Source organism: Salmo salar, chromosome 28 (genome assembly GCF_965601325.2).
Source record: "Salmo salar chromosome 28, fSalSal1, whole genome shotgun sequence".
In the NCBI taxonomy this organism is placed as follows: domain Eukaryota; kingdom Metazoa; phylum Chordata; class Actinopteri; order Salmoniformes; family Salmonidae; genus Salmo; species Salmo salar.
The window spans coordinates 22902501-22925160 of NC_138318.1; the positions used below are offsets into that span (position 1 = coordinate 22902501).

A 22660-nucleotide genomic window follows, 5' to 3' on the forward strand; every position below is an offset into this window, starting at 1 on the left:
CATTAGCATTGTGTGTAGGACATACTCAGCTGGTTAGAACCCTTGACATAATCCATAAACTCTAAAGGATGGACTCCTTAACATTGATAATAAGTGCACTTCTGTGATTTTGCATTAAACTAATTTACAATGGAGAATTATAGCAAGGGTCTGGATACAATTATGGAGGATTATGCAAATGTTTTATGTATAATCTGAAATATTGCATCTGGGTCACTTCAACTACTCTACACAAACGTCAAGCGTGGAAAACATCCAATGTGGTAGAAACAAAGCCTCTGGAATAGCCATACCTGGCAGCCTCCCTTGGTAACATGTGGGCCACTCAAATCAATATGCGGGTCAGTATAGGGTCGGAAAAAGGGCGTTAGACAGAGATACACATCTATAGGATCCTTCCAACGGAGAGGGCATTCAGCATTGTTGGAAATGACAAAATTGACATCCAATGATATGTCTAAGTGTCAGTGTCCTCTGTGGTGGCAGAGGTGCTTCTGTCCTGGGGCTGCATCTCAATAGTCTAAAGTGGGCTTCCTCTCCTTGTCTCCTCTCCTTCATCTGCACTGATGTGAAAGAACCTGGCAGGTGTCCACTATTTTGCTTACACTTATCCTGTGTTTTCATCAGTGCAGATGAAGGGAAGGAGATGCAGAGAAGGGAAGCCTTTTCAGACTATTGAGATGTTGCCTGGGAGTGTCTGTGGTTCCTCTAAGCTGATGTATAGATGTATTTGGTCTTGGCGAGGCCTGTGAGCTCGTCCTCGTAGCGAGGCAGGCAGCAGAAGAGGATCCCACAGCCGATGGTGAGGATGGTGGCCCCCCAGCCGAAGCCATAGGCCCAGGTGTAGTCATAGTGGCCCTCGAAGATCAGGTCATTGAACTTGACTGGGTAGATGATGAGGGCAATGAACTGAATGACCACTGTGGTGAAGAACAGACAGAACAGAGAGGTTTGTCAGTGGTGGATAATTCCAAACAGGGGAGGAGGCTGACTTTGTGGAACTGTGACACATGAGTGTGAGAGCCTGCCAAAACTAGCGTGTGGGTGTGTGTGTGAAATAGTTTTGTACGTGAGTACTGTAGCTTTATGGGCTTAGATGAAACCACCAGCTATGTGTCATTTAAATCAGAAGGTGGGTAACTAAGTCAAGGAAATTAGAAAGAAAGTGTACTGTGAGGTAATGTTGAGAAACAGACTGATATTTTACACTTTCACTCTATGGATGGCAAATCACACACAAAGTGGGATCAAACAATGGATCACACATAACGATGACACTACTGTTACTATTTTATGTCCACAGGTAGTGATGATGCAGTCAGAACTAGTTCTAAATAGTAATACTTATTTACTACACTCTAAACACTGGCAAAACGCAATCATTCCCATGATAGGACTATGCATCAGCTTTATACTCAGACAGCTCTATGATTCAGCTATGTCTGACAGAAAGCTTCAGTGTAATTCTGACGACTGTGTAGCCTCTCTCTTTCCCTCTGGGCATAGGCAGGGCTGGGCTATCAGGTTTCACACTAGGGTGGCAGCTGCAGAAGGGGAGCAGTGGGAGTGGCGAGGAGGGGGAGTGGTAATTCTCAATGCCCTATGATCAGTGCTGTGACTCAGCCAGACGTTGAACATTCTCCCAGATCCCATGGTAACGCCATACCACAGCCCTTCTTCCCTGAAACTCAGAGCAGAGTAGGGACACAAACAACTCCCACTCCCTCTTGTCTATGGTAATGGTTCAAATCAGAGGAAGACTAGCTTTAGGACTCTCCAACTCTACAGTAGCTTTGGATGCCATGCTACCTGAGCACCCTCTGAAAGTGGAGGAGCATAGAACGCACTAAAGTATGAGAGTGTTTGTAGTTTGAGGCTTGAAGCCAGACATTTTGAGGCAAGCTGAATTCACAAAGGCAAGGTAGTTGTTAATATTTCACTACTCTTGTCTTCAATAACTAACATCTCCTCCATTAGCCCAGACACGTGAAGTACAAAAACATAAGGGGGTGGTTTCCCTGACACAGATTAAGCCTAATACTAGACTAAAAAGCATTTTCAATGGAGATTGCTTTTCAGTCCAGGAGTAAGATTAATCCGTAAAACTGCCCCAAGACCAACAGAAACATTTTATGTATCTTACCAGTGATGAAGAGCAAGGCCCCAATGACGGGCAGCAGGCTGATGTTGAGGGTGCAGCAGAGGGCGATACAGGAGATGATGAAAGCGATGATGAGGATGATGAGGCCGATGATCATTAGAGCTGCCACAGCCTGGGCCCAAGCTGAAAACACATCAACAAACAGTGTTTACTATCTATAGACAAGACTTGGGCTAAACATATTTCTAGAAAGATTGTTAAATCCCTATATACGTTTGAGCTGGGAAGTACAGATGTAGGATCTTAATTCCTATATAAGATTTAAAAAGACTTCTGAAGTTTGTAATTTCAACTTTACATTTTCAGACTTGATTTTCCCTTACTAAAAATGTATCAGCCCCTCCAGAAATGTGAATTAATTATAATCCACATAATAATTCACATTTCCTGTTTCTGAATAATTATTTTCCTGCTGTAGCAAAATGGCTCAAATTAAGATCCTACATCTGTATACTACGGAGCTGGAATTAAATGTATTTTGGAATTTGAAGGATAAGAGGTTCGGAAAAATTGGAGTGATTTTTGGGAAAGTGGATTGTTTTTAGCAAAGCACTTGACATAGAATTGCATAATGTATTTCCAGTTGTACACACGTGATTTGACTATACTTGTGACAAATAACTCTTTACACATAGCCCTACATTTCGAAACATCTTGAAAACTGATAAAGGTGCATTCAATAAACATAAACTCAGTCTGGAAGAAATATTGTAACAACAGTTTTTTCTATTACGTAACACCACATTTTCCCATGAACAACTGCAGCCCTTATGCACAAGGAGTCTCCACAGGAAGAGAAGGGGGTTTCATTGCAGTGATAGGTTTCATTGAAATGGGAACAAACATTTGTTCTACAGTATCACAACTGTATGGTATTTCAACACACATTAAGTCGCTCTGGATGAATGACTAAAATGTCTAATGTAATTACACCCATTACAGGTGGTAGGTTATTAACTGACATACGGTCACATCTACTGCGTGCACATGCAGAGCTCACACCTGAAATGATTCACTCTCTCTCTCTGACATCAGGATCAAATGGCAGGCAGCCTACGCCTGAGCCTCAGGCACTGCAGTCATGCACTAACATCCCTCTAACTAACAATGGGGTCCTAGTCTATCAAGTTTTATTCCCTGTGTGCTAAAACATAGTGTAGAGAGTATCATTCAAACATTAAATAGAAGTACAGAGAGGTGGTGTGAGAATGGATAATATGTCTCTTGTGATCAGAAAATGTAAGTATTCTCACACTGAGACACTCAACATTAAGTGCTTTTCTGGATATCAAGTCCATGTTTGAGAACAACTTTGGTGTATTAGTAGCCAACTGTTACAGTTGTTTGACTGTCGCAAAGGATCTCTTTAAATGTTAGTGTCAGTGAGCAAATCCAATCCAAACCGTGTGGTGAGCTTACAGGGCCGAAGGTAGCTCACAAATGGGCCGGACAGTGTTTATACTCTCCAGATGGGGAACATCTGTCTTGTGTCTTTCCAAATCAAGTTCAAAATAAACAACCAATGGCTATCAAATTCTGTTAGTTAGAATAAGTATGGGTCTGAACTTGAAGTGCTTGAATCAGTTGAGTCGTCATCTACAGAGATTATAATTCATTGTGGCACTGATTTGTTCATACGTGCACTTTTGAGTGTTGATTTCATTCATGCACCATGCATTTTAATTGACAGCTACTGATTTGGGAAACACTAATAATCACACAAAAACGCTCAACTCCATTACTATGGTATACAATTTCAAAGAAATTATTCAATTGTGTGACAATGTTAATACAATGTTGATACAATGTTAATACAATGTTGATACAATAGTAATTACTGTGTTATTACACAATATACAACAAAAAGTTCACACTGGTTTGGTTTTGAAGACAAACAAATCCCACAACACCATCAATCCAGCATCACACCACTAATTCCAGAGACTCCATCCATGCTATGTTCACACCCAAGAAGGGACAGGGAGTGGCCCTTGGATTGGACAAAATCCTGCTGAGGTTGTTTAATCACAACAAAGTTGTGTTCCAGTGGTAATATGCCAATACTAGGTCACCTTGATGGCACAAGTCAGAAAGCGACATTATAGCCAACTGCACTCACCCAAACATTCATTACGTTTGACCAGCAGCACTGACTCTACATACACTGCAGAATAAAAAGGAATATATCATTCCTCTTGATTTGTATTTGTTCCAATTGCATTTCTCAGAGTCCAATTCCACCTGTCTGCTTTGTTTACCACTGGGCTATGAATTCCCACAGTATAGGGTAAGTGAATGGTTTTCTTTATATAAGGAAGCCTTTATCCCCTCCTGAGAAGATCAACAATGTTGCCATTGTTCATCGAGGGCTGAAACTACTAGTCCATTTGGACTACTACTGTACCTGACAGACAACACAGCTGTTGTAACTGACTGACTGCAGGAGTACTTTCTGAGTAAGAAAGAGCATGTGTTCAGTATGTACCAGACATGGATCTTTTTCACTGTCCAGTGAAGACAAAGAGACATTTTCTCACTTCTCTTTTCTCACCACAGCTTGTCTGGCAGTGGTTTATAGCAGGACCTCTCCAGCTTGGTAAAGTCACTCATCACACTTCTAAAAATAGCCCTGACAACATGACTGAGAAAGCCATCTTGATATGAATTCATCCTGCCTGTTAACACCAATATTCAAAGGCAATTCGATATTCTATTTGGTTCTAGTCTATTGTATTGTTAAGAATGGGAAAATTGGTTTCACGTTGAAAGTTTGACACATCCTGCCATTGGCTATGATTGAAATTCTTACAATATATTTATAACAGCCAACATTTTAATTTAGTATGAGAAAACGATCTGAGTGGATTGATGCTTGATTAGAAATATGTTCTGATTACCATGATAAGTTAAGATGTAGTGGTTGATCTATTATAGAACCTGTACAATTCGGAGGAAAACACCAACACAAATGAACAGCTACCAGTTTGGGTTTATCTAAGCAAATGACAGGCTAAAGAGAATGGGAAACAGCCAGGATAAATAAAGTGTTGTTCAAAGTACACTCTGGCTGGCTGCCACTTTGCCATTGAAAAACTCCCAGCAAAGCATTCATTTGCTTGTTGTAAAGAAATTGTGGACTTTTGGGAAATAAAATGTGGACATAAATAAAGAACTAGGTTGTTCATATGGTTATGTTTTTTTAATTAAGTAGTCTAGGCCTATGCACTTGCCGTACAAACAATTAAAAACTAATTAAAAACATCCGTGGAATCCCTTTTTTTCTGTATAGGTAGGTTATTAGTTATGATCTTCAGCCCTGTAACTGTCAGCACTATAGTCTCTAAATCCATGTCTGAATACATAGGCTACACATTTATTTTCCTTGTCACTATGATTAGGGCTGTTGAGTGGATCATTGTTTTCCCCCCGCAATATGAAACTTACAGAATTCCATGAGAGATTTGCAGTCCCAGTTGTCATTACGCCCACGACACTGGGTCCACATACTTGCGTAGTGGGACTTTGCACCCTCGTCCTCAACCCATCCCGAGTTAGCAGCAATGGCAATAATATCAAATATAATCGCAAAAAGCAAAAGAAGTGGTACGATCCACCTGCATCTTGGATACGCAATTCCACAGCGAAACATATTCGACAAACAGAAAAGACAGTGTGGATTGAAGCGGTCGAGCGTCCAGATAACGTCTGGGTCTGTGTACACCTTCTTTACTGATCAAATATAAAAGCCACACCCGAGTTTGCAATGTAATCAGTGCACAGTGAACCTGTTTAATAAACCTGTAAAACTGGTCATGTACGAAGGGCGAGAGTCAACACAACCAGCAACTCCAAGCCCAACCCATTGACAGTCTGTTTCATATTACCCAGCTCACTGTAACTCCTTCACTGCCACACAGGCTATAAAGCGTGGTCTAGTCACTGTATGGACTCATTGTGACAGCTGAAGGTCTACTGTAGTCTACTTTATTTCAGGAAACACACTGGTTGAAGTAGTAGTACAATAAGTGTGGCGATTATAAATGATAAATGTTATTAAAGGTTCAGTGCAGCCGTTTTTATCTCAATATAAAATCATTTTTGGTTAACAATGAAATACCTTACCGTTATTGTTTTAAATGAAAATGGTAAAAAATAAACAAAAATAGCTTCTTAGCAAAGAGACATTTCCTCGAGCAAGAGGAAATCTAGCTGTTATTGGCAGAGGTTTGGAACTTTGTTTGTTATTGGTATATTAACAAATTAATAGGTCACCAGGCAGGCCAAAGCTCCATCCCACCAAAACAGGCTGAATATTTCAGGTGATCTTTTCAAAAAGCTCTTTCATTAAAGGGGCATTTCCACAATTTCATAATATTATTCCAACCTCGTAGTGTGGAAATATATATAAAACACAGAAAAGTCACCTTTTTGACTGGAACACGCTATCATACACGTCGATCCAGAGCATCCCAAACATGCTCAATGGGTAACATGTCTGGTGAGTATGCAGGCCATGGAAGAACTGGGACATTTTCAGCTTCCAGGAATTGTTTACAGATCCTTGCGACATGGGGCCGTGCATTATCATGCTGAAACATGAGGTGATGGCGGCAGAGGAATGGCACAACAATGGGCCTCAGGATCTCGTCACGGTATCTCTGTGCATTCAAATTGCCAATGATAAAATGCAATTGTATTCATTGTCCGTAGTTTATGCCTGCCCATACCATAATCCCATCGCCATCATGGGGCACTCTGTTCACAACATTTACATCAGCAAACCGCCCGCGAACACAACACCATACTCGCTGTCTGCCATCTGCCCGGTACAGTTGAAACCGGGATACATCCGTGAAGAGCACACTTCTCCAGCATGCCAGTGGCAATCGAAGGTGAGCATTTGCCCACTAAAGTCGGTTATGACGCCGAACTGCAGTCAGGTTAAGTCCCTGGTGAGTACGACGAGCACGCAGATGAGCTTCTCTGAGACGGTTTCTGACAGTTTGTGCAGAAATTCTTTGGTTGTGCAAACCCACAGTTTCATTAGCTGTCCGGGTGGCTGGTCTCAGACAATCCCACAGATGAAGAAGTCAGATGTAGAGGTCCTGGCTGGCGTGTTTACACGTGGTCTGCGGATGTGAGGCCTGTTGGGCGTACTGTACTGCCAAATTCTAAATTCTAAAACAATGTTGGAGGCGGATTATGGTAGAGAAATGATCATTCAATTCTCTGGCAACAGCTCTGGTCGACATTCCTGCAGTCAACATGCCAATTGCACACTCCCTCAAAACTTGAGACATTTGTGGCATTGTGTTGTGCACATTTTGGAGTGGTCTTTTATTGTCCCCAGCACAAGGTGCACCTGAGTAATGATCATGCTGTTTAATCAGCTTCTTGATATTCCACACCTGTCAGGTGGATGGATTGTCTTGGAAAAGGAGAAATCCTCATTAACAGGGATGTAAAAAAAAAAATTGTACACAACAGTTTAGAGAAATAAGCATTTTGTGCACATAGAAAATATCTGAGATCTTTTATTTCAGCTCATGAAACCAACACTATACATGTTGCGTTTATATTTTTGTTCACTGTATATTAGGCTATATTATATTATACATTATAGGCCTATTCTAAACCTTATACAGATTTTGAGTTACCTTTACTATGTGGATAAGGCTGTTATTTAATGAATGCAAAACGCAACATTGTGTCCAAAATCAAAATAAGATACCTCTTTATAGTGTTTTTCGGTACAATGTTGCATTCTGCGGAGTTATAGAATGTCGCCGAGGGGGCCAGGTCGGGCAGCTTCTCCATAGAATGTTTCAGGATTACATATGTCATGTTTTGCGTTGTGTTGGGAGTAGCAACAGTGAAGCTCGGTGATTACTAGTTACCAAAGTAAAAATTGTCTATGGTAAAAATTCCTGAAAACAATGGTTAGCAATGGGGTTAGGGTTAAGGTAAGTGTTATGTTTAAAATCTTTAAAAATATATATAATTAGAAATAGGCTGGGTTCAGCCAATGATTTTATAAACATCACCCCTGTAATAATTTCACTGATTATGTTGCAAAGAAACAATACACCAAATGGAAAACACAAACGAGAGTTTCTATTGGACAAATTCAGGTTGGTCCCTCCCGTTTAATTCCGTTTGCTCGTTTGTTTCCGTTTGGTTATACGGTAAATGGTTTCCGTAATGAATACACGCTTGGATTGCAGATGCTATGTGCTGGCCATTGAGAGGCTTTAAAGCCGCGAGACACTATTGTGGAGTGTCCTCCATAGGAATGAATGGAATTCTACAGTATTTTAATTAAATGTTTTAAGGACAAAATTAAATGTATTTAAGTATGTTTTGTTGTAGTGGGGATTAGTAAACTCGAATGTAGACAATAATACATGCATTTCTATAGCTTCCAACATATAGCTTTTACAATGGTGTGGCAGTACCAAGATGGAGGCATGGTAGCTTCAACACAGCGCCCCCTATTAGTCATTGAGTGTAAGTATAAATCATTGGGTTTAGCCATAATTATGACTTTGTGGCTGTGGTAACTAGTGACCGTGAAGCCGGTGCGGTTTCATGAAGGGTGAGAAGGAATATAATGCATGGAATCAGATTCCATGGATTCGATCGGATGGAGAACGACTGTGTTTGCATGTCTAAATTTAACTCAGGCTCGGGGATAGATAGTAATATTTCAGAATAAACAATCTTCATCCCAACAATATTTCCATGCTTAGGCCTAAAACTGTAAAACACAATTGCAAGCCACTCTCGCAGACCACCTGCGTCTGCCGTCAAAGCCGATCCATGGCCACAGTTTCAGAATTCCCAGAACGAATTAAGGGGGAATGATATGGACCATACATACTCAAATCAAGACGGCCCAGTAGAATGGCATGTCTTTTCGCAATAAATGCATGTGTTTCATTATGAGAATGATCAGGTCGCTCGGTTGCATCAATATATAACAGTCCGAAAACCCTGGAATGGCTATGCGACGCTGTAAATTAACACTTCCTCTCAGCTCAGCGGATTTCACGTTCAGTCTTACGTCACTGGCCTGGGAGTGAATCATCATAAGAGAATAGGGATGCTGCGCCCGTGAACTGGACCATCGCACTTATTTTAAAATAGCTAATTTTGTCATCTTAGTCTTATCATGGAAGAAATACTACGGAAGCTACAGAAGGACGCATCTGGAAATAAGCACAAAGCAATTCGGGATTCGTGCGTCTTCGCCAGTGGTGAGTAGCCTGTATTATCAGGCTGCTACAGACAGTAGCCAATGTTGGACCTGTCATGTAATCGAAAACTGACCAAAGATAGGCTAAATATGAAAACTATTGGGTGTTACAGGCTTCCTGAAAAGACCCCAACACAAACCCGTTTAATAGGTTTGCCATTCAGATGGTCAACTATTTTGACTATCGGCTATTTGTACCCGCTATGCCTGCTGTTGACTTTCCGGAAATATTCTCATCCTGTTACTGGAAAGTGTAAAACGACCGTAACATTATGTGCCATGGCCAGCTTGGCAGCACCCATATGGTTTGCTGTTGTTAAATGTTAAGTCCGTGCAACTAAGGGTTGCTGTCGTTACATTTTAAGTCAGTGTAGCTAATACAGCACTCAGTCACCTATTTGGCCACATTACTGGTGGGTATTTCTTTTGTCCTGAACGCAATTGACAGGTGGACAATAGTTGCGGAATAAATCATAATGTTTATGAATGTTGTTGAATGACGTATTGTAATATAATGTACTTTTTACGAGCCCAACACATAGTGTGCCATATTATTGACTCCCTTAGGAAATGTCGTTCACAGAATATGACAGGTAGGCCGATTCAGTAACAGCACAGCAGTTTCCACATCAATACAGAGCACATTTGCATGTTAACATTTCAGGCCAAGCTCTCTTACTGTCAACAATAACATTTAGCTTTAATTCAATACCAAAATGCAAGGTTGTTGTGACAGACATTACTGAGTACTGTAATTGTCCACTCCTTGGTGGAACCTGCTTTTTACAAGGCGCCTGTCACCTCTCTCTGAGGGAATACAGAGTGACATGATAGCACAGGGCTGCCTGACAGACAGCTGGCCTCATTGCTGCCACTGCATATCAATGGACAGCAGGTATTGCAGATGAATGCAGTATTGCACATTGGGCACATGAACAAGGGCAAGGATAACTTATCCACTCCCACACACATACTACATTATTCATGCTCCCATTTCAATGTGCATATCATCATATGGTAATACATTTTTATGAACTTCCTGTTTTTCTAGAGCACCTGGACCAAACTGACCTGTGTTTCTTATTCTGATACTGTACCACAACAAATACTGAGAACCATGGGTCCAGTCCTATTTGATGTTATAACTTTAATATTCTTTTTTGTTTTTGTGTTGTATATGACTACAGAAACCCTTCAGAAACAAACTGGATCAGCCACGATTCCACCGTCTCGGCTCAGGTAAGTAAGGAAACTGACTCAAGTCATCATCAAATGTTTATTTGACTTCAGTCATGTTTGTGTGTTGAGGAGCTACTTAATTATGTAGCAGTGTGATTGTTGTGATGTTTCACATCCAAAAAGTCAAGCTCTCCACAGTCCTACCACTCCCTCTCCCACACATGCAGATGTAACCGGTGTGAAATGGCTAGTTAGCGGTGTGCGTAAGTAGCGTTTCAATCAGTGACTTCACTCCCTCTGAGACCTTGAAGTAGTTGTTTCCCTTGCTCTGCAAGGTCTGCGGCTTTTGTGGATCGATAGGTAACGATGCTTCGAGAGTGACTGTTGTTGTGTGCAGAGGGTCCCTGGTTCAAGTCCAGGTTGGGGCGGGGAGAGGGACGGAAGCAACACTGTTACACAAACACAGTCATGCACACAGGCACACAAGCATCACAAACACACAACAACACCTGCTGTGCTGGCAAGAAGGCAGTGTGAAAAACATGATGTATCATAGGAAGAACTGTGTGAGTGCTAGCACTCTTAATTAGTTAAACATTTGCAGTATTCACCTTTCTTCAAAGCTGCTAAAATTCCAGAATGAATGATTTAGACTGTTTTGGTTCAGTTCGCATAAGAGTTTTCTCCAATAACAGTAACTACTCATGTTAGCAAGGTTTTATTTTTTCACTCTTGCTCTTATTTCTACAATTATTAGTTTATTCCAAATGACTTCTTCCACAGTTTAATTCTCCAAAAACATTCTCTGGCTCACTCCCTTTCTTCCAGCTCAGCAACCGCAGAGACCCACACCTCTGAATCTCCTCCCTCTGCTTTCCTCAGTGATATTTCTGTCAGCAGAACATGCTGGAACTGAAAATGAATCCAATGTGTAAATACAAGTGAAGTATCATCCAGATCTGGCACAATGATATTAGCAAACTTGGCCCAACCCTGACTCGTTTGTTTGATGCTGTACTGGTGTTTGTGTTCAGGGAGGAGATTATGTAGACAACAGTCAACTCTCTCCGCAAAGAGCAACTCTTCATTACAATCACTCAGTTAAAGGCATAGAGACTGAGCCACCACAACCCTCATATTCATTGGGTCATGATGAGGTTTTAATTTAAAACCATGAGGTGATCCAGATTGGCTCGCTACACTGAGGGAGCGCGCTTTGTCTCTGCTGTGTCACAGTTATGCCTTCCGGCTAAATTGGAGATGCGATATGTCTCACCTGGGCTGGTGTTAGATCTGGATCTAGCAGTAATACCATCACCTCAGTGTCTGTCTGTCTCCATCTAATCATATTACGCCTGCAGCCCTGTTATTTGGAATGCTGTCTGGTCATGTAGAGACCTTTTCATTGCCCTGCCTGGTGTGCCCTGTGATGTTAGTCTGGCAGTGCTAGTGGTAGCCTAGTACGGGAGCTTGTCAAGAATCCCATTGCCGGACCCCATTGGCATTTTCTTTGAGGTTTCACCTCAGGTCTTTTAATTCAAAGTTCAATAGCCTGATTTAATTTGTCATCTCAGTTAGCTTCCATCAATGATTAGACTGCCCCCTTTGGAAAAACATAGGACTCGTCTTGCAGACTGCCGTGCAATTGAATCAATAAGTGAAACTTTCTAACATCAATAACATGACTAGTTAACAGTAGGTATGATGAGCCTGAGCCTCGGCCATTAATAATATAGTGATATACAGTGGGGTTTCAAGCTCGGTGACCTGTACGCTGACCAGTGGTTGCGTAACTCTTTCACTGCACTGACATGAGATATCTACAGTACATTGACACAGTATATCCATGACAGACCAGGAGCAGCCTCAGAGGGAAATATCTTTCCATCCCCTTTGATACCAGTAATCCATGAAGTTGAACCTTCTCCGATAGGCTTTTAGTCCATACTCGGAAATAAGTCTGCACTGTAGATGGCTGGTAGCCTAATGGTGTTCTTATATGGTTATGATTCAGTGCATCCAGTAATACTGAAGTTAGCATACTCTTTATCTAATTATAGTTATATAGTTTATGCTGAAGTTGTCATTTAATGTTCAATATGTTGATTAAGGAAAAGGTTGTGTTGATTTTAGATATGGCATGCTAATTTCCTTTATACGTGGCAGGATACCTATTGTGATTATTTGTATTAATGTGTATTGCACTGTTGAGGAGGGTGTGCAAGTAAGCATTTCACTGTACTGTTTACACCCTGTGCATGTGACCAATAAACTTTTGATTTGATTTGTTGTTCAGCTCAGCATGACGCATGAGTCTGATACTGTAGAGGGAAGACTTGTCCTTATTAAACAGAACAAACATGTCTAGTTAAGAACACTTGCTCCCTGTAGCCACTTCGAAATGTAATTCCAGTTGGGTAAAAAGGGCAAAGCTTGATTTGCTTTCCTTCAAAGGAAATGTATCTTCCTTCCTGCAATGTTCTCGAACAGGAAAGCTTTTCCGTTTCTTTGATTTTCTGCATCAGCCATATCATTTTGAGTGCAAGCAGCAACAAGAATTCTCCCAAAACATATGATTTAAAATGCCATTAATAAATGGGTATTGTGTTGTGGATTTGTGGCCTTGATTTCAGACAGATTAATATGAGATTAAATGTCTCTTTTTGTAGGCTGTTGTGATTTATAATATTAAATCCCCAGCCTGTCCCCTGAAACATGGTTGACGTGAAAGTATCGTTCTTATTTTTGCATCAGATTTGTTTGTGCTTTGTTTGCTCTTGTTTTGTTTAATGTGGACATGTTCGCTGTAATCTCTTGTTGGAAAGCTTCACAGGTAATATTGTCAGAGCCCTCAATCCAACCTTCTCCATCCTAAATATGAAAGCTTTGCCCCTCAGTGTTTGTATTTTCTCTCGGTAGCTTAATCATTCGTTCGCCTTTGCAGAGAAAGATGTCTTCTCCCTCTTCAGCTGGCACTGGAGTCCAAGAACATGAAACTGGCCCAGACTGCCCTCACAGGAATGCAGGTACAGTCCAGCAGCTATACATGCAGCAACAATGTACTGTACAAAGCAGAAGATGTGGTTGAACAAGGTACAGGAAAAGGTCATTGCTAACCATGCATTTGTAAAACTACAGTATTTTCTGAGAGGAAATGTAGGTTCATTACAAGCATTACTGCTGCAGATCCAACCTATTACCCTTCAGTGAAGCCTAATTTGCATTATTATTTTTTTGCGCGAATTCTGATGTTCTACACACAGTATACATTTTCTGACTGTGTATTGTCCAAATCTCTCCCTGTGTTTTTTTTTTCTCTCTCTCCATTTTGTGCCATTCTCCATCCTACTCCTCCTCATTTGACTGCAGAAGATCCTGTGTGAGGACAGGTTTGTGGCTGTGGAGGCGGAGCCTCTGGAGAGCCAGCTGTTGAGTCAGATGCTGGATGCAGTGAGGGTGACCCCCATGCTCCACGAGGACCTGCAGGTCGAGGTCATGAAGGTCAGTCCTCTCTGCACACTGGGATTATAAAAGCGATCAGATGACTTAGTCTCTGTTATAGCTGGTCTAAACATTGATTAAAGGAGTATACTTTACAATCCAATAAAGAATTTGACTTTTTCCCCTCTGATGCCGATGTGTGAAGACTGCTGGTGAATTGTTTTGTATTGCACTAAGGGTCCCCAGGTAGTAAAATGAAGCTGGGACCATCCTCTGGCTTGTTGCCAGTCAGTTGTACTCATGGATACAGTACGTGCGGTCTCAGTTTGCCACAAATCACTCTACAGTTATTATGCTCCACCATACCCTTCTCTCTGCATCATACAGTACTGGGCACAGAGCCACCTCAGAATGGGGCATCCAGTAAATCATGTCACACAGCAAGACGTAACTGAATGGACTTCAACATGTTCAATTGGGGGACATTTTTGAACTGATGCAAACACTTGCTGGTGTAGTAAATCTGGCCAAAGTTGTTCAAAATGTGAGAACCGTAAAAGGTCGTCTTGGCCATGTGCACACCAATTCATAGTACTGTATTGATTACTTGTGGTTTGCTTTTGTGGCTCTCATGATCATGCCACTTGTTGTACTTTTTTAAAACTGTAGATTATTTTACTACCTACTTTACTAATAGCTGTATGTGTGCTGCACCTCATGTCTCTAGTGTCCACAGTTATTACTATAAGATCAGTGCAGTGTTCATTCTGCCTGTATACTCTGGGTAACCATGTCATTTGTCTTCTGCTCCACACTTACCTGAGACCTTCTTGTTCCTTCATGCCAGATATGGCAATGCAAAAACAGCACTTCTGTCAAAAGAGACAGTAAATATATACTTCTAGCTAAATGTATTTTAAACTGTGCTATGCTGAGTATTTGAAGTGACGCTGTCGTCTGTTTTGACAGCAGTGCCACAGTACTTTTCTCCAGTCACACAAGGCATTGTGTTTGTTCTATACAGAGTTTATGTTCCCTGGTGGAGAGGATTATCTCTGAGAGCCTCGCCTTTATGCAGCTGCCCCCAATCTTCTTTCCCTGTTCAGTTCGATGGGTGTTTTACAAGTCTTTGTCTCCTTGCCCTACAGGTCCTTCTCTGCATCACGTACTCCTCCACCTTTGAGATCAACGGAGACTCCATCCTGAGGATTGCTGAGGTAAGCCTAGCCTGACGGAGGTATCACTGATATGCAAAGGGAGCCAGAGAGCCAATGTCAACCTGCTGGATGTTGCAGTCTATTTCAGATCTGGATAGTATTGGTTCTCTTTCAAATACTTTAGCTGCACCTAATTGAGCTTACCTACAGCAATGGAATAGTCCCAAAAGTGCAACCCCCGCCCCTCCTGACACTCCAGACAAGCTTAGTCAAATACTTACAGTAATTTGAAAGAAACCCAATATTGTTTGGACCCAGGTCTGGTCTGTATCTGTTCAGCCTTGCGCCAGGCAGCTGATTTAAGGCTCACTCTTGACATAATGTGCCACAAAACACCACCTCAGTACCATCAACTCCCTGCTACTGCTAGCAACAGCCTAATGAAGGACCATCCATCACAAAGGTGAATTTCTATGTTGCTGCTATGCATCCGATGTTTATGGTAGTCACAGGTAATCTAATGTATTATGATTGAGTGGGAACATGAAGTGCTTGTTGTCATTCAACGAGAGACTACTAGTTTTCAAGCAATTTTTTTCACTTGAGAAATACTGCACAAAACATCTTAGCTCGATGTAAAGACTAAGACCGCCTCGGAAAAACACATTCATTACGCGTTTCTTGATTTATCTTATTAATTCAGACTATTTTGAGGAAGTGTTTCTGACTATGTTGGCTCGAGAGGGACAAACAACAGTAAAATGTATGCTTTTTTTTCTCGTTTTTCAAGTGAAGGTCTTTAGGGAGTATGAGAGCACAGACGGTCGCTTCGCCTAGCTGAGTTCTGCTAGCAGCAAACCGAATCTATGTATGCGGACGCGTTAACGCTGCTCTTGTACTGTTAACAGCAGCTCATAAATAACTGGACCTAATGCAGCCCTGGATGTAATATATGCTCCTGCTCTGTCGATCTGGCACCGGGAACAGAAGGTGTAAAATCATGTTTACCCTGAGGGTTTTAATTTTAATAGAGATTACCCTCTTTATCCCTGCATGTTAAGATGCATATAACTTATACATCCCATTCTTTCCTAACACATTAGAATGTCTACAGCTTTACAGGTAAAAACGAAATTATCGTGATTCTTTTGGGATACATTTTAATGATGAATTTTGTGTTCTGTGGGTGAATACTATTTCTCATCCATCTCTTTGCTGACGTGTCACAGAGATGGTCCATGCCCCGCTCCTCCTCATCCCTGGTACAGACAGACAGAGGACCTTGACTGTCCCTAACTAATTCCTCTCTGTCACCTTAACAAACAAGGTGCTCTTTCCTCCTCTAATCTCGTTGGCATGGAAACACGACATTAATGGCCACTGATGTCTGAAGTGGTCTTTCCACTACGTCAGCACCAGGCAGGGGGGAGAAATAGCAAGAGTTGTCTTTTTTTTTAATGCATTTTTTAAATTTATTTTTTAGGGGATAGATCAGCTTTAATATTGTAGCTCCATCAATGGAATTGGAATTGTCTGCATCAATAGTACCCACAAAACACCAGCCTCAACGTCAACAGTGAAGAGGCGACTCCGGGATGCTGGCCTTCTAGGCAGAGTTCCTCTGTCCAGTGTCTGTGTTCTTTTGCCCATCTTAATCTTTTCTTTTTATTGGCCAGTCTGAGATATGGCTTTTTTTTGCAACTCTGCCTACAAGGCCCGCATCCTGGAGTTGCCACTTCACTGTTGACGTTGAGGCTGGTGTTTTGCAGGTACTATTTAATGAAGCTGCCATTTGAGGACTTGTGAGGCATCTGTTTCTCAAACTAGACACTCTAATGTACTTGTCCTCTTGCTTAGTTGTGCACCGGGGCCTCCCACTACTCTTTCTATTCTGGTTAGAGACAGTTTGCGCTGTTCTGTGAAGAGAGTTACACAGCGTTGTACGAGATCTTCAGTTTCTTGGCAATTTCTCGCATGGAATAGCCTTCATTTCTCAGAACAAGAATAGACTGACGAGTTTCAGAAGAAAGATCTTTGTTTCTGGCCATTTTGAGCCTGTAATCAAACCCAGAAGTGCTGATGCCCCAGATACTCAACTAGTCTAAAGAAGGCCAGTTTAATTGCTTCTTTAATCAGTACAACAGTTTTCAGCTGTACTAACATAATTGTAAAAGGGTTTTCTAATGATCAATTGGCCTTTTAAAATGACAAACTTGGATTAGCTAACACAACGTGCCATTGGAACATAGGCCCATTATCAGCAACCATCACTCCTATGTAGATATTCCATAAAAAATCTGCCGTTTCCAGCTACAATAGTCATTAACAATGTCTACACTGTATTTCTGATCAACTTGATGTTATTTTAATGGACCAAAAATGTGCTTTTCTTTAAAAAACAAGGATATTTCTAAGTGACCCCAAACTTTTGAACGGTAGTGTAACTATTAAAAAATGCAAGATTTTTGTGTATATATATACACACACAGTCATGGCCAAAAGTTTTGAGAATGACACAAATATTAATTTTCAAAGTATGCTGCCTCAGTTTGTATGATGGCAATTTGTATATACTCCAGAATGTTATGAAGAGTGATCAGATGAATTGCAATTAATTGCTAAGTCCCTCTTTGCCATGCAAATTAACCCAGCCCTGCCACAAAAGGACCAGCTGACATAATGTCAGTGATCCTCTCGTTAACACAGGTGTGAGGGTTGACGAGGACAAGGCTGGAGATCATTCTGTCATGCTGATTGAGTTTGAATAACAGACTAGAAGCTTCAAAAGGAGGGTGGTGCTTGGAATCATTGTTCTTCCTCTGTCAGCCATGGTTATCTGCAAGGAAACACGTGCCGTCATCATTGCTTTGCACAAAAAGGGCTTCACAGGCAAGGATATTGCTGCCAGTAAGATTGCACCTAAATCATTCATCGGATCATCAAGAACTTCAAGGAGAGCGGTTCAATTGTTGTGAAGGCGGCTTCAGGGCGCCCAAGAAAGTCCAGCAAGCGCCAGGACTGTCTCCTAAAGTTGATTCAGCTGCGGGATCGGGGCACCACCAGTACAGAGCTTGCTCAGGAATGGCAGCAGTCAGGTGTGAGTGCATCTGCACGCACAGTGAGGTGACGACTTTTGGAGGATGGCCTGGTGTCAAGAAGGGCAGCAAAGAAGCCACTTTTCTCCAGGAAAAACAACAGGGACAGACTGCTATTCTGCAAAAGGTACAGGGATTGGACTGCTGAGGACTGGGGTAAAGTCATTTTCTTTGATGAATCCCCTTTCCGATTGTTTGGGGCATCGGGAAAAAAGCTTGTCCGGAGAAGACAAGGTGAGCGCTACCATCAGTCCTGTGTCATGCCAACAGTAAAGCATCCTGAGACCATTCATGTGTGGGGTTGCTTCTCAGCCAAGGGAGTGGGCTCACTCACAATTTTGCCTAAGAACACAGCCATGAATAAAGAATGGTACCAACACGTCCTCCGAGATCAACTTCTCCCAACCATCCAGGAACAGTTTGGTGACGAACAATGCCTTTTCCAGCATGATGGAGCACCTTGCCATAAGGCAAAAGTGATAACTAAGTGGCTGGGGGAACAAAACATCGATATTTTGGGTCCATGGCCAGGAAACTCCCCAGACCTTAATCCCATTGAGAACTTGTGGTCAATCCTCAAGAGGCGGGTGGACAAACAAAAACCCACAAATTCTGACAAACTCCAAGCATTGATTATGCAAGAATGGGCTGCCATCAGTCAGGATGTGGCCCAGAAGTTAATTGACAGCATGCCAGGGCAGATTGCAGAGGTCTTGAAAAAGAAGGGTCAACACTGCAAATATTGACTCTTTGCATCAACTTCAAGTAATTGTCAATAAAAGCCTTTGACGCTTATGAAATGCTTGTAATTATACTTCAGTATTCCATAGTAACATCTGACAAAATATCTAAAGACACTGAAGCAGCAAACTTTGTGGAAATTAATATTTGTGTCATTCTCAAAACTTTTAGCCACGACTGTATATTAGTTTTTTAATTTCCATCATTAATAATTAATGTGTAATGTCGACAGTTCATGCAAAGGATTGTTACATATCACCAGGATTGCCATTGCATTAAATTGTTGTCAAGCAATTATTATTTTACTGAGCAGTTATTGTGATTCATCCTTTATTGTACCTAACATCCTTACCCCCTAGCAAAAAGATGTTGTCTTCTATTATCAGATCTACTGGTCTGGGGTCAGGTTGACCAGGATTCAAAGAGTGCCGCATGTTTAATGTATTTGTTATTCACAGAACTAACAGATGCATATCTGTGGGATCATCACTTTCCTTAGTGTCCACACAATCCTTGAGATGTGACCTTGACTATGACTATACTTCATCACGATGCAGTACCCCAAAGAAAGACGTTTCTTTTTTGAGAACAACAGAGTTGATATTTGGAATCAGATTTAAGGAACTGAAGTTGCCTTCTGACCTTTGACCTTTAGTCCCTCGAGCACCGCTGAACTGGTCTGGTCACTTCATTTATATAGTCATTGGTCTAGGCGCTCATCTCATAATTGGACTGACCAAGCTATTAAAGTCTTATTTTACCATGAATCACTGCACACGTGAGTAATAGCAGTTGCCTTTCACATTTTAATCTGCATGTTAATTACCAGAGCAACTGGGAGTCTTATTTTAGATTGGATCCAGCAGATAAGGTGTGAACGATGAGACAGAACACTTGCCGGATAACCACTCTGAATGGTGACACCTGCTTTCATTATACCAGAGGAGAGGGTTAAGAGAATGTTCCAGTCATGCTTTATTTGCTGGGCCTCTAGCTGTGTGTTATCTAGTGATGGGGGAAACATTTATACATTTACATATCGGGATATTATTTTTGACGATATATCGTATTGACAATATCGCAATATTCTTTTTGCCCTTGTTAGCTGTACCTTCACCAAAACCCCAGTATTTTTCCTTCAGAGCTTGTTCTACATCTTCTTTTTAAATAGGGAGCCAATTAGTTTTCAGTACTTTTATTTCCATGACCGATTAAAACTATTTTTCTCCTGGCTGTCTTGTCCCTCTTCAGCAGACATATGGTGAGCAACATGTTTGGAACATCGAATCTCTATACATACAGTACATAATCGTGAGAATCCCAATACATATCATATTGGCACCAAAGTATTGTGATAACATGGTATCTTAAGGTCCCTGGCAATTCCCAGCCCTTGTGTCATCCTCTGTATGGCACAGAGACCAGCTTTCAGAGGAGGTCATAATTCAATTAGCCACTGGGATGTCATGTAGATTTATATACTGATTTATATAGAGTGGGAAGAAATGAAAAGTGTGAAGTGACGGAAAGCAATTGTGTCCTATACTGTCTCCTTAGGGCTTGGCATCTCACTTGCTTTAATTCAATTCGGCTATCGCACAGTGTTGTTTTAAAGATTATATTTTCATTCGCTCCTGATGTCAGACTTTCTTCAGTCCTGCTAGCTTTTTCTTGAGAGGTTTTACCTTCATTTATACTCGTTGGGTGTAACGGTAAGCCCCCTGCTATGTTGTAATGTGTGTGTCCTGTTTTCCAGGTGTGTATCGAGACGTACATGTCCAGCTGTCACCAGCGCAGCATCAACACGGCCGTGAGGGCCACCCTCAGCCAGATCCTGGGGGACCTCGCCCTGCAGCTCAGACACAGACAGGTCAGCCACCCCAGGCACCTTTAACCTCTCACATTATCACCCACTCAGACTAGAAGCAAATTGAATGAATATAGGTTGGGAGGGGGTCTAGAGTGAGGCACATCTTCATTTCACACTTGAGAGCTCATACGAGAGCTTGTAATCACCTCATTAAATGGCAACATAAAATACAGTACTGTGTTCTATACATTTTGGCAGACTGTTGTACTACTGTGATTATAAGAATCACTAATAAGATCGCAAACTCTTTGAATATGCATGGGAATGCATAATCATAGATGAAGTGAAGCCACCATACAGTGTCTGAAAGTCTATAATATTGTTTTGTGGGTCTCTGCAGGGAGTGGATGGCGAAGACCCACCAGTGCCCGCACACCAGCGCAGAGGTACTTTATAGCCCTGTTACATAGCAAAAGCCTTCACTGCCTTTCGCATGCCAGGTGGAATATACCTCCACAGGGACTATAATGTCCCTTTTTATGAAGCAGTGATTACAGGTTGTTTAGACATCACACGTCTTTTACTGCAAGGCTGGGTGATTCATACCTCGAGTCCACGTCTAAAAGTGGGAGAGATGAGACCATTACGAGGGGGGGTGCAGTGTGTCTTGGGGTTCAACTGTTCTGTCAGACCTGGGTCAAATGCATTTGTCAAACAGAGCTACGTTTCATTTAGTTTGCCCTGGACAATGCACCCAATGGAACAGTCCCAAAAGTTCAAACTCCAAACTTGGAATCATTATAAAGGGAATTTTTAAACAAATTGAATAAAAGCAAAAACACACATCTCTTCCTTGCACCATACTGTACAGCAGGGCTCTCCAACTCTGTTCCTGGGGAGCTATCCCCCTGTAGGTTTTTACTCCAAACCTAGTTGTAACTAACCTGATTCAGCTTATCGACTAGCTAATTATTAGAATCAGGTGTGCTATATTACGGTTGGAGTGAAAACTGACAGGATGGTAGCTCTCCAATGTTCCCAAAAGTTAAAACGCCAAGCTTGGAATCGCACCTCAAATACTTAGGTATTTAACATAGTTAGGCTGTATGTAAGGTATGTTATAAGTTGCATTTGTTCTCCTGAGTGTGATGTCTGGGTAATGGTTGTTGGCCTGTATGTTTTTAGATGTGTCTCCCACTGCACAGTCCCTGTGTGAGGACGTTGTGACTGTGATAACCGTCTTCTGCGAGAAGCTAGAGGGGGTTGACCAGTAAGAATGATTCTTTATGCAGAGTTTATAGCCCTGAACCTGTATGTTTCTCTCTCATCCGGAGAACACATCATTCCTCCCACATTGTCTACCCTGCTAGCTGTTTTAAAGGTCACCTCTACAAAGCATGATTCAGTTTTACAGCAATGTTTTATAGAGATGTTTCTTGCTTGGCTTTTATTAAGGTGAGACACTGAGGCTGCATCCCAAATGCCATTCCATTCATAGTGCACTATTGACCAGAACCTATAGGGAATAGGGTGCCATTTGGGATAAAAGCCTGAGACTCTGACTAATGGTCTGTTTGTTTTCACAGTGAGAACCAGCTGCTCCAGCTGCTCTACCTAGAGTGCATCCTGTCCATGCTCAGCAGCTGTCCTCCCACCATGCACCTGAACAGAGGCTTCACAGACCTGATCTGGTAAGGCCTGGCTGGGCTAACACATACAGTATACTGACAGTCACGCTTCCCTGTCTGAATACCTGCCTCCTTATCAGTCTGATTTCTTATCTTGAGGGGACCCTATATACGGTCTTCATAATACATACAT

At 41.7% G+C, this 22660-nt stretch overlaps 2 protein-coding genes across 5 annotated transcripts in view; one reads left to right on the forward strand and one right to left on the reverse strand.

The window, feature by feature from the left end:
- Positions 1-185: 185 nt before the first annotated feature.
- Positions 186-6013, reverse strand: LOC106589683 (p53 apoptosis effector related to PMP22). The gene is made up of 3 exons (XM_014179942.3): positions 5606-6013; positions 2144-2284; positions 186-920 (listed from the first exon to the last, which is right to left on the reverse strand). Exons 1-3 carry the CDS (start codon positions 5808-5810, stop codon positions 709-711), a joined length of 558 nt encoding a protein of 185 aa, XP_014035417.1. The 5' UTR covers positions 5811-6013; the 3' UTR covers positions 186-708.
- Positions 6014-8558: 2545 nt separating this feature from the next.
- arfgef3 (ARFGEF family member 3) overlaps positions 8559-22660 on the forward strand; it is a 47561-nt gene continuing 33459 nt past the window's right edge. For 3 of the 4 annotated variants that reach the window (XM_082970518.1, XM_014179940.3, XM_082970519.1), the window contains exons 1-9: positions 9012-9417; positions 10604-10655; positions 13540-13621; positions 13965-14096; positions 15185-15253; positions 20786-20899; positions 21240-21285; positions 22025-22109; positions 22426-22530. In XM_082970518.1, the coding sequence (XP_082826644.1) occupies positions 9333-9417; positions 10604-10655; positions 13540-13621; positions 13965-14096; positions 15185-15253; positions 20786-20899; positions 21240-21285; positions 22025-22109; positions 22426-22530 (770 nt within the window). In that variant the 5' untranslated portion in view covers positions 9012-9332. Of the gene's footprint in view, positions 8669-9011; positions 9418-10603; positions 10656-13539; positions 13622-13964; positions 14097-15184; positions 15254-20785; positions 20900-21239; positions 21286-22024; positions 22110-22425; positions 22531-22660 lie in introns of those variants that run through there. The other variant, XM_082970520.1, reaches the window with a different exon arrangement.

What these genes read in the sequence shown, in the direction of transcription:
- LOC106589683 (XM_014179942.3), bottom strand. Translation starts at nt 5,810, where the DNA reads ATGTTTCGCTGTGGAATTGCGTATCCAAGATGCAGGTGGATCGTACCA. An exon ending in CAAATCTCTCATGGAATTCT is followed by an intron (nt 2,285 to 5,605) that starts GTAAGTTTCATA and finishes ATGTGTTTTCAG; the next exon opens with CTTGGGCCCAGGCTGTGGCA. An exon ending in GGCCTTGCTCTTCATCACTG is followed by an intron (nt 921 to 2,143) that starts GTAAGATACATA and finishes TCTTCACCACAG; the next exon opens with TGGTCATTCAGTTCATTGCC.